The sequence below is a fragment of the Haplochromis burtoni genome, unplaced genomic scaffold (genome assembly GCF_018398535.1).
Source record: "Haplochromis burtoni strain Fernald_Lab_line unplaced genomic scaffold, NCSU_Asbu1 Contig_89, whole genome shotgun sequence".
Lineage (NCBI taxonomy): Eukaryota > Metazoa > Chordata > Actinopteri > Cichliformes > Cichlidae > Haplochromis > Haplochromis burtoni.
Genome location: NW_024582450.1, coordinates 2,114,084 through 2,125,979, shown reverse-complemented (window position 1 = coordinate 2,125,979; position 11,896 = coordinate 2,114,084). Strand labels below are relative to the sequence as shown.

At 40.9% G+C, this 11,896-nt stretch overlaps 2 protein-coding genes across 2 annotated transcripts in view; both read right to left on the bottom strand.

The window, feature by feature from the left end:
• Positions 1 to 290: 290 nt before the first annotated feature.
• fam98b (family with sequence similarity 98 member B) lies at positions 291 to 3,592 on the bottom strand. Its single transcript, XM_042222633.1, has 8 exons — positions 3,415 to 3,592; positions 3,131 to 3,279; positions 2,916 to 3,038; positions 2,659 to 2,831; positions 2,010 to 2,090; positions 1,806 to 1,922; positions 1,532 to 1,699; positions 291 to 1,445 (listed from the first exon to the last, which is right to left on the bottom strand). The coding sequence occupies exons 1-8, from the start codon at positions 3,450 to 3,452 to the stop codon at positions 1,128 to 1,130; spliced, it is 1,167 nt and encodes a 388-aa protein (XP_042078567.1). The 5' UTR covers positions 3,453 to 3,592; the 3' UTR covers positions 291 to 1,127.
• Positions 3,593 to 8,209: 4,617 nt separating this feature from the next.
• spred1 (sprouty related EVH1 domain containing 1) overlaps positions 8,210 to 11,896 on the bottom strand; it is a 34,948-nt gene continuing 31,261 nt past the window's right edge. Inside the window, exons 5-6 of the mRNA XM_005942639.3 lie at positions 11,393 to 11,548; positions 8,210 to 11,252 (exon numbers count right to left, since the gene is read on the bottom strand). Of these exons, the coding sequence (XP_005942701.1) occupies positions 10,566 to 11,252; positions 11,393 to 11,548 (843 nt within the window). The 3' untranslated portion in view covers positions 8,210 to 10,565. The remainder of the gene's footprint in view (positions 11,253 to 11,392; positions 11,549 to 11,896) is intronic.

The following is an 11,896-nucleotide window of genomic DNA, read 5'->3' as shown; positions in this document are numbered from 1 at the left end:
AAATATGATGTAAGCGTTTTGTCCATGTACAGGTTGTTCATAATGTACACAATGTAAAAGTCTGCTTTGATGAATATTGGTTGTTGTACAAACTGTATCTATTGAACTGAACTTGGTATGCCATTGGACAAAAACAAAAAAAGTGTAAAAATTATTTTCAGCCAAGAATAAAAACTTGGAAATAAACTGTCGTCTGTAGCTTCAATTTGTGAGTCCAGGCTGCCACCTTGTGGTAGAAATGTGCTATACCACTTCTGCTGTTTTTTAATCATTTCAATACAACATGATTGTAGAATTGAAAGAGGTTTATTAATTAAAAACAACAAGAAAAGGCTTCTCACCATTATATAAATAATTATTACAGGATCCTGGGAGGGGAAAAAATAAAAACAGTCTCCTGTGCTTAAAGGGGCATACTGAAGTATCAATCAATGGAACTACAGTGTAGTTGTCCTCATTGTAATCAGGTTATTCAGATAGCAGTGGTTTCAGTCATCAGAGTCCATGCAGCATAGGGAGCTATTAATTTATAAAGGTCACATTTAAAATGCAGTCATCATTTTAAAAATCCATCTGCCTCTTAATATTCCAGATGTGCAAATTTACAGTAATATGCACAAGAGGCACGACGTTACATTTTGTTCTGAAGCATGGATATGGTATATGTGCTGAGCAATGTTAAAGATACAGGCTGTGTCCAACTACTGCAACACTAAATACTTAACACCTGAACGCTGCAGAATGTGTTTTTGTTTTTGTAGTATATAAAAGGATCTCAGCTGGATTTAGCATTTAAAGTCACTTTGCCAGTGTTTAGAATGCAGTCTTCATTTGGAGTGTAACTGCAATATTATGGCCACAGTGTTTGTGTTTGCCACTTTTGTATGAGTGAAAACTCATGTACTGAGTGCTACTTTCACTTTAAAAACACTGATGACAATAGTGAGGGGGGAGGAACGATGAGCACAGATAAAAGCTTAAGGTTTTCCACCCTATACTGACAACCATGCATCAGCTTTTCATCCATAAAAACCAAACAAACAGTTGAGGTCATGTGAAAAACTACGTCTAGTGTCGCAAGAAAACAGAAACAACAACAAAACCCAGCAAAGGACAATGAGTGGAAGCTAATACTGGTACCGTCCTCGCTTCCCTCCGTGCCCACTGTGTCCTCCGTAATCTCCGTGTCTGCCGTGTCCTCCTTGATTCCACCCACCTCCTCTCCAACCACCTCCACCCCCTCCTCTTCCTCCTCCCCATCCACCTCCACCACCTCGTCCTCCTTGTCCCCAGGCTCCTCCACCTCGTCCCCCACCACCACCGCCACGTCCTCCCCAGCCACCACCTCCGCCATCTTGTCTTTTCTGCCAGGGGGGCATCTCAGGAGGCGGGGCTTCGATCTCTGAGGGACGTCCTCCTCGATCTGGTACTCTTCCCATCAAGATCTGCAAAGACAGGTTGAACAGAACGTCTATGAAGAAAACGTCCAAATCGGCCCGACTATTCTGACCGTGGGAAACGTTTGCTGCACCTTGTTGACGGCACAAGCGGTCTTCTCCCTGCTCGAGCCGCTGCTGGTCTTCACCACATTGCAGAGATCTTCTCTGGCAGCCAGCAGCGCCGCTATGTCCACAAAGGACTGAGGCCTCAGAGAGTGTCTCTTAGGCTGGTAGGCTCCTGCCATGCTGTCCACCTTCACCTAAAACACAACACAACTATCTGAATGCTTCTCGCTATTCGCCAAATAACCACAAAACATTCTTCAAACAAGCAGAAGTTAGTTTGAAGTGTGACTGTAAACATACCTTGGCTCTGTCTGACCACCCAAATGACTGAACAGTGACGTCGAGCCGTTTGATCAGCATCCTGCGGCGACATTCGTACTCCGACGATAGAGTTGCGTTGATGCTTTGTAATTTTTCCTGCAAGCATTAAAAAGAGACCTGTAACAACAATACAACCAGATACATACACAGTACAGTGTAGCTACTAGCCGATCATATACATACCCACTGTTCACTACTGAGTGATTTCTTCAGCACTGGGTTTCCAACAGAGGCACCAGGAAGGGTTTTAAGCAAGTTTTCAACCTGTTAAACAAACAACAACAACAAAACGATCAAAGAGAGACAGTGATGTAAAAATACAATGATTAATGTATCACACACAACAATTTCCTCCTAACTTGCTATCTCAAGTATTGACAGCTAATGAAGCAATGCAGGAAGAAAATGTGTCGATGTCTGTCTGTGCCACCTAATAATAATGAGCAGAGAGTGCTACACATTTAAATTACACAGCCAAGAGGGTTTTTTTATGTGTTACTCTGATTATTTTGGAATGGGTGGGACGGTAGTTGCCTCACAGCAAGAAGGTCCTGGGTTCGACCACACCATCTCCCCAAGGCCTTTCTATGTGGAGTTTGCATGTTCTCACTGTGTCCGAGTGGGTTCTTATCTACAGCTTATAGAATACTTTTTTTAAGATTGCATCATGCCTTGTGTTAAAGAAGGAGGAACAGATCTTTGTTTGATCGTTTTGCAATTACCGTAAAAGAATTGCGCACACTGCTACTACTATACATACATTTTGATCAGTAAATTGAGCCTTATTCTTGCTCATCCTAACTGAAATCACGTGCAGTTTAAACAGCCTCACCTTATTTTGAAGTTGAGAGAAAACTCCTGCGGCCTCCTGTCCCTTTGGCACAGGTAGTTTCAGAGTTTCACAGATTGCTGTGAGCTCCTGGTTCACTGGACTCTGGCCTTGTTTATCAGAGACTTGCCTGCTTCTCACAATCTGGGCGGCCTGAAGCTCAGAGCTTAAAAACACTGAAAAACAGACACAAAAATCTAATCTTCCTACTTATTTACAGTTTACAGCCCACAGAGTGGATTACACAGAGTGATACATACAAACAAACTTGAGATGGTCTTTTGTTTTCTGCCCAGTGCCCTTGAGAATCCCTGAAACTTCACAGGGGCAGTGCAACTCCCTCAGCAGACCACTCATCTCCAGCTGGAGGCTGTCCATATCGTCTTGGAGGAGAAGAGCAAACAAAACAGATGTGAGCGCAAAGATTAGACATTGTTTTTTAGATCAGATTAAGGTGAGAATGGATGCTGCTCACCTGGGCCTGAGGTGATGCTCTCCTCCAGGTCACACAGGGGCTTTAACCTGGCTGACAGCCACTTGCAGAGATCCACATATTCAAGCGACTGCAGGCCTCCTTCCGCGGCTCTGAGCAGCGCCTTCTCCTCAAGCAGAGGGCCGTCATAGCTACGGACCAGCACACACCACCAAAAGTCAAACACATCCAGGAGTTAGACGGGGGTCTTGGCTGCTTTATTTTGATTGAAAACACGCCGCAGGACGTGGAAGCTAAACAGTTATGCTAGCAGTGACTTCGCTTACCCAAGCTGCTCTAACGAGTCCAAAATGTCACACTCCATCGCTGAAGCCGCGAGCTGTTTCACGCGCGTGTATCTACTAAAAACATGACAGCACAGGGGGCTTTAGCATCCATTTATTCCGTTATCGTGGATATCCGCCTCCACTGTGGTCCGACCAAGACAATGACCCGGAATGAAACGGGCGGATTTCGGAACTACGTTCCGCAACTTTGGTTCCGCCTAGGTTCCGCCAGTTTTAGCAAAACTGTAAGTAAAGCGTGTCTATTTCCAAAATTAGAGTTATATATGGTTAAAGTTAAAACAATAAACTTTGTGCATTGATGTCGGAAAATAGATGACAAATACAAATGCTAACATCTAATCAGCCAATTATATGGCAGCAGCTCATTTAGGCATTTAGACCTATGACCAAATTTCGCATCAGAATGGAAGAGAAAGGTCAATTAAGGGACTTTGAACCCATGTCTAGAGTTTACAGGGAATGGTCCGAAAAGATTGTAGCTATACATAAATGGCTCCAATCTTAACCTGGGGGTTGTCTTGTTTTCTTTTTCTTTCTTTTTTTCACAAAAATTGGTTCTTTTATGTGCGTGTAACCTTTAAGTTTAGCTCGAATCTGTACTTTTGTGTGTAAAGCTCTATGTCCAGGCCCGGATGCAGGGGAAATGGACGAGACTGGTTCGACCCACCATCCAGTTCTTCCTGGTGTCGTTCTGTATGTGGGATACACGCGCGTCTCTGACTACAAACACAACCCGGGCGACGTCCTGGTGGGACTGCTGCAGGGCCCTCTCATCGCTGTGCTCACAATGAGTGCACTTCTGAGTCACTTTTATTGATGTTTATTATTAAAACTGAGGATATTTATCCAATTATATAAGGTGAACACTTAAATCCTCTATTTTAAAGTGTAGATAAACATATGAAAGCATCTATAATGGGGCCATCAGCATCAGAACTGAACTGTCAGCCGACTGGTATGATGAAAGTGATGACGGCTGGATGCACCAAAGGAAGCAGCCAACATCATGGAGGCAGTGTGATGCTCTAGAGAATGTTCTGCTGGGAAACTTTCTCCTGACTTCCATGTGGGTGCTACCCCCCACCTAATGTTCTAGACCACTAACAACCACTTATGACAACTGCTTTTCCTGATAGTGGAAACCTTATTCTGCAGGATAATGATGAGTCCGTAACCCTATCAACATCACTGTTAATTATACTACTGCCCATCTAAGTGAGAATAATTTTTTTTAAATCTTAGCAAGTTCTAAAGATTTAAAAAAAAAAAAACAAAAAAAAACAAAAAACAAAATCAGGAATCTTTTTGAAGACAACACGATGTTAAAAGGCCCTCTATATAGACAGAAAATTCTGCCTTCATGGCTTCTGAGAACCAGCTCACATTTCTATTGCATACCATTACCGGCAGACGTTGCTGTGAATTTTGTAAGAATTTAGCACATTGGATCTCTCAGCTGTTGATAAAGTCTTTTCTGCAGCGTCCTTTGCAACCACTGACATCGACTCAAAGTAGAGCAGCTACTCCTCTGTATCGAAAAGAGCCAGTTAACGTGGTTCAGACATCTGATTAGGATGCCTCCTGGCCATGTCCCATTGGGAGGAGATTCAGGACATGCTTGAGAGATTATAGCTTTCAACTGGCTTGGGAATGCTTCAGTGTCCTCCTGGAAGACTTGGGGAAGATGTCTGCAGAGAGTGAGGTCTGGACATTTCTGCTTTGACTGCTGACCCATCAACACTGCCCCAGATAAGTGACAGAAGACAGATGAATCGATGGCTAGATGGGTTTTGGGCTTGAACTAGTTCTACATTTTGTGGTCCCACCTCACAACGTATAGAACCTAAAGGATCTGTTGCTGAAGTCTTGGTTGTCAATCTTCAGAGGTCCCCACCCATTTAATGTTGCGGTTCACTAAATGTATGTCTTCTTATATTTTGTCTTTCTCTATGCAACATTGTATATGTTGGCTGTGATCAAGAAATCAATCAAGCGCAGGCAAAAGATTAAAACTCACCATTTTATTATGATAATGTTATTTGATATGTCAAATTACAAGTGTATGATGTAACATAAAAACAGTTACAAACATATGTATGCATATTTACATTATATTTATGAAAAGTAACAAGCTACATCTGTATAAAGAAAATACAACTATGACATGAGTTATTGGTACTATAAATTTTACAACAGATACTTGGTATTCTCGAACCATGATAATACCTAGACGTGTAGAAACCAATAAAACCAGAACAAGAGACGTTAAGATGGAAACTAGGATGGACGTGAGGCACTTTTTTGAGGTTGTCAGGATGTGAAAGCAGATGGCACTAAAGGGAAACCAAAAAAAAAAAAAAAAAAAAGATGCACAGGAAAAAGAAATGTGCACAAATAGAGAAAGTGAAAGAACGAAAAGTAAGAAAACAGGCAGTGTTTTACAGAATAGTTAAGAATAGTACCATTTATACTGCAAGTTTCAAAACACAAATGTCTTCCACTATTTAGAACTAATCACGTAAATGTTACATCGAGCGCTGTAAGATGAAAAAAAGCTTACGTATAGTATCATCAGTGCACCAAAGCATCGGAGAATTGAAACATAACCACTCAACTGCTGTAAAAAGTAACCGTTTTTAAAACAATACACTGAAGAGAAACAGGTTTATATAGCTTTTTTTTCATCTTTCTTAATCTACACAATGTCAAGAATGTACACTTGTATGCATTCCCAAAGATATGCACAGTTTCCAAGATTGAAAGAGGATAAAAGACTAGCAGCAAAGTGGTTAAAACTGAAGTCTTTATATAATGCAGGTCAAAAAAATATATATATATTAAAGCGGACAGACACATGTTGCATATATAATACAGTACATGACAGGAAGTTGCACTGTGCTGGTTAATGCAGAATGAGAAGTGTTATTTCAGCATTCTCTACACTTTGTATAAATGCACGTCCTACATTTTGCTTCTCAGCCAGCAAGTTTTAATCAGGTTCATCAAACCTTGGTTCAGCTTGCAATAATGCAGGGTAATCAGATTACAATGGGAGAAAAAGACAACCAACCAAACATTTGGTTACACACACACACCAACGCACATGCACACCGCCAACCTACCTGGAATCTAGCACGCACACACATACAAACACACAGCCGTGTGCACAATATAGTAACACTCTCGCACCCACACACATGCACAAGTGTCCACTTCATCACACAGAGCAATCAAACATTGCAAAACTGACCGTTGTCGTTATATGCTGTTGGAGAATTAAGGTTTAACAGTCGTTCATAGCTGATTTTCTCTGTCAACACAATAAAATTAGTGATTGTATCTAGCAGCTTTATACGTATATTTTTAGTATATAGTATAATAATATAGATTGTGATATAGATATATATGATAAATAGGTAACCTGTCATATATAAGTATAATGATATATAGATATATATATATATATATATATATATATATATATATATATATATATATATATATATATATATATATATATATATATATATATATATATAGATATATATATACAACACAAAACAAGTGGACTGCCACTACTGTACCGTGTTAGCACTATCCTTCCTTCTACCATACAAAACTAGAGAGGAACTCTATTAGAAACTCAATAGTCATTTCCATCACAAACGCCCTCTACTTTTCAATGTGAAATAATACTAAAAGGTGACCTATGTACAAATGCTGTCATTTCAAGCTACGGTATATGCTGACAGCAACGATAAATACAACTCTATCTTTAAAATTTCAAAGACAAAAAAAAGAAGAAACGAAAAAAACAAAACAAAACAAAAAAACTGGGATTATTATCAGTACTTAAATATAGTGTTACATATTTACAGGTGTTTGGAGTTTGGTACCAGGGGTTTGTCGTCTACCTATATATAGCATTTAAAATGTCCTGTCTAGTCACTGACTCAGTCCGCCAAGAGGTCAATGCGTTTCCCCACATTCGAAGGTTTGCATAGAAAGTAAAGGGAGCATTGGTTAGGGAGGAATCTGGAAGATAAATTGTTCTCTTGTACTACTAAGTGAGGTGTGGTTTCTCTCTTCTTTTTTTTTTTTTTTTCCTTTTTTGAGTGACAGGAAGTGGGAAAACATGCATATCTGATAATAACAGCATTTGGATGTTGTACCAAATTTGCTATTTTAAAAAAAAACAAAAAAAAAAACCCCACTGAGGTGGATTACACTTTGCAGTTAGGGAGCATTTGGGTTATTGCAGCCAGATGTCCAAACTAAGCTGTTCTTGTAGTGACTTTTATTCAAAGTTCAATTTTGAATATTCTGTTGGGTCAGACTGCCAAACAGTCCATGTAGATACTGTTTCCCAAAGGGTTGTAAATTTGGACATTTGGGTGAGGAGTGCAGGATAGTGTCTTTCTTGCCAAGAGTTAGACCAGAAGATTATCATCATTCACATCTGTTTACAAAATATGAAGTGTAGTTAAGACTGAAACGGAGGCAAACATAATCCATCTCCTGAGGTTACCAATTTACAGGTCATACCATGTTTGTGCAGTGGACTACAGATGTCGACATGCTGCCCTCGTCAACCGATATTGGCCTACCAGGAAATCCAATTGGACAATATTTCTGGTCATTAATTTTGGCTATAGCCCTGTCCATATATAAAGTGATTTTCGCTTGCCACCTCTCGCTTTGCAGCGGACAGCTGCTAGCAGACTTTTCAGACACTGACAAAAGATGGGGCAGGAAATAAGGTTTCCTATGCAACCAGTCAGCAGTATCCCTTGCCATCCCATTGGTAGTTGTTTCAAATTGTTGCTTCTAGCCATTTCGCACCGCTAACTGTTATTCCATCTGTCATCACTACAAGACTCCGAATTTCACTGACATTCCATAATCTCTGGTCTCCACGCCGCCTTTTTTTCTTCTTCTTGTGAGTATTAAAAACAAAACAAAACAAAAAAAACCCCAATGTGATGAAGAAGATTTTTAACAGTCTTATTTAGGGTGAAGATTTCTTTGTTTCCCTGGACAAAGACGGGAATAAATAACAACAAAAAACACATTAAAATGTGGAAAAATATCGTGCTGGCGTTGGCCAATTTATTTTTAAACATCCGTGCATCCATATGTAATTCATTTTTTTTTTAAAAATGCGCTTTTTGATTACTTTTTTTTTTTTTTAAATTTAAAGGGAAAAGGGATTCATGCAATTTAGAGATCTCGGTTAGCTGCTTCCACCTGCTTTCAGTCTTCATATTAACAGAACGAGCGTCACTCTTCTCAATCTAACTTGGCAAGAAAGCCGATGAGTGCATTTCATTACTTTGTTTACTCTGAAGCCAGGGCTTCCAAAAGCAGGATGGTGGTCAGTACTGTTATGAGTCAAAGCCTGAATCACGTAGTCACTGGTGACGTTACGTAACATAAAACCACCTCTGCGTATGCAGACCTATGCACACACACACACAGAACATCTCAGGGTTTAATAGCTGAGATGCTCAGCGTTCCCAAAACAATGCATTCATTCCTTCACTCGTTCGTTCATTCATTCATTCGTGGAAGGAGTGGACTAACTTTCAAGGAACAATGTAATACCACATTTGCACAACATTTGAAGGGGAAAAACAGAAAGATTCAGAGGTCAAACAAGGGAATTTAAGAGGGTGCTGCAACCAAAGCTTGGAGAGCAGTGCTTTAAAAAGAGGGTTGTTTTTTTTGGTTTTGTCTCTTTTATTTTTAACCCACTAAAAAAACAAAACAAAACAAAAACAGGATTTTAACTTAATATTTGAACAGACTAATTCCAAAATCTGGAGTTTTATCAGTCAAAGAATAGTCTAATTTAAGTGCCATGTCATTTTAACCAAGGAGCACTGTAACCCCTTTCCTCACCAAAACAAAACTTGCTGGTTGAGCAACATTTTAACACTCGATTAGGAACTAATTGTAAAAATGAGCAGGAAAATAAGAAAAGAAAATAACAACAAACAAAAAACCCCACCAATTTCACTACAGCAGTAAATAACTGGACTATAACTGAGATTCACTGAAGTAAATGAAACTGTTGTGTGTTGGTTTCTATTTATATGGTTCTAAAATGCAATTTTCTTATGAGGAACTAAAAATATATGGGGGGGAGGGGGTGTTTAATGTAGTGAAGTTGTTACCATATTTTTCCCTTCTAATCGTAGAATCGATCCCTTTATTTTGGAATGCAATCAAACGATCTAAATCACCTCAGGAAGGCGAGTTAGTCATTTTAACGTCTTTTAAATGAACTGTGCAAGCTGTGCCAAGGTGGACCTTCAAAATCAATCTATTACACTGCTTAAAAAAAAGTGATGGAAAGGAAAGAAGGAAATCAAATGGCCAGACATCCACCACAGCAACTACTCTCAAGCATTAAAATTACAATAGAACACGGTGGTTAATATACCACAAGAATTTCAGAGGATTACCTTTACTCGGGGGGAATATCATTTTATAGTGCACTTTTCTCTGTCTAATAATTACATTGTCAGCGAATGCTTAAGCCATGAAGGAAAGGCCACTGTTACCTAACTGCAAATTCACAAACAAGCAAAAACATATCCCTTTTAGCATACCCAAACAGCAAGTACGGTTTTTCCTCAGCGCAGTATAGTTTTGATTTCTTTTTCTTTTTTTTGTCGTGAAGTCGTCGCTCTCTGTACAAAAGACAATTTTCCTTCATGAAGTTACACATAACTTGTACTAGAAGTCTGATATTTGTGGCCTGGCTTATGAGTGTGAATGTGAGAGAGGTGTGTGTGTGTTTGCATGTGCAGATGTGTGTAGTAACATCTCCAAGTCTATTAATCGTGACTTCTCCTCCTCCTCTTCTTCTCCTCAGCTTAAGCTCCTGAGCTTAGCTTGATGCTCAGAGCCCCCTACCCCCCACAAAGCATATGGTTTTGTCCTCCGCTGCTGCTTGTCGGCGACAAACACAAACTGAAATCTCCAAAAGCCCTCAAAGTGGGGATCAACAACATATCACCCCGTCTGAGAGGGGAATGAAAAAAGGATGCCAGCTTATAATTTTCCGCTTTTATCCACTTCCTTTGTTTGCTAGCTTTGATGGCGTCCCAGTGTCCGGTGTCGGGTCACCCCGCGGCCTTGTGCTTGCCCCCACAGCAGCGGCAGGCCTCGCCACAGTGGTGGCACGCGCGCAGAGGCAGGTAGCAGCACATGCAGGGTGCGATAAACGAGAGCGCCACCAGGGCCAGCCAGCGCAGACAGAACTGCTCGTCAGAAGTGTCACATGAACAGGGGTCTGAGAAGTCACCCTCTGAGTCAGACATGCAGTGATACAGCATGCTCTCGGCGCATAGCATACAGCTGACTTTGTAGATGCACTGTTTAATTGGGTCGGGGGCATCCTGGCACTGCCCCCGCCAGTTGTCTTCGTGGTTGAACATCTCCCGACAGTAGATGCACCGTGAACGCTCGCCGTCCTCTCGCCGCCGTCTGCTCTTTTTGGACTTCATGAGGGGCGACGGCTGAGTCTTGATGGCCGTGTCCTTGCCCAGCCCAAGCCCTATACCTGTTCCTATACCCATTCCAGGGCCTGAGTGGGAGTCTCCACCGGGGCCATCGGGGAAGAGGTACTCGCACTTCTTACTGTCCAGTTTGTGAAATGCAGTGGGGAAATCCAGGTCCTCACGGTCAGGTTCAGGTTTCCACATGACAGGGTGACGGTAGTCCTCGTAGCCACGGATGAGCACGTCTTTGCGTGGGTTGATGCGGACGATCTCTTCTTCATCCATGCGAAAACTGACACGGCGAGTTGACTTAAAGAGGAAAATCAAAAGAGGAATAAGTCAGATTGCTAGAAAGACTAGAAATCAACACTTTGTGGAAAATACTACATAAAAAGTACCTTAATTTAAAGAATTATATATTGATATAAGCCAGTAAGGCAAAGGCAAACCTGTGGAGGCAGGTAGCGCCTGTTGCTGGAGGGGAACTCGTCAAAGGGCTGGGCGCGAACGTAGCAGCCCCTGAATGGCTCGGTGGAGACGACATTGTTCAGAGGAGAGAAGGGCTCTTTCATCGGGGTACAGATGGAAGGAGGCTCATCACACACCTACAGGCATACAGAATCAGGTAAGTATGCGAAACAGGATGAAACTTAAAACATGTTCAAATTTCTTCCTTAGTAACACGTCACAAAGAAAATCTAGTGAATTAACACTCTGATGATGCAATAACAACTTTTGTAATTATTTTTAGTCACTCTGCTTACCAAAAAATCTGCAAATTATCAATTTTTTTTGTTAATCCCCCCTGAAAAAAGCCATTCTCACTTTTCACGATACTGCTTCACTGTTAAAAGCTCTAATGGTCAATCAGTTCAGTTTTCATGATTACAACAGCTTTGACTCAGTGTGTGTAGGCTGTCGTTTGTGTGTGTGTGTGTGTGTGTGTGTGTGTG

Coding starts and splice junctions, on each gene's coding strand:
- fam98b (XM_042222633.1), bottom strand. CDS start 3,452: ATGGAGTGTGACATTTTGGACTCGTTAGAGCAGCTTGG. Junction 2,832..2,915: donor AGACCATCTCAAGTTTGTTT/GTATGTATCACT, acceptor TCTGTTTTTCAG/TGTTTTTAAGCTCTGAGCTT. Junction 1,446..1,531: donor CCGCTTGTGCCGTCAACAAG/GTGCAGCAAACG, acceptor CTGTCTTTGCAG/ATCTTGATGGGAAGAGTACC.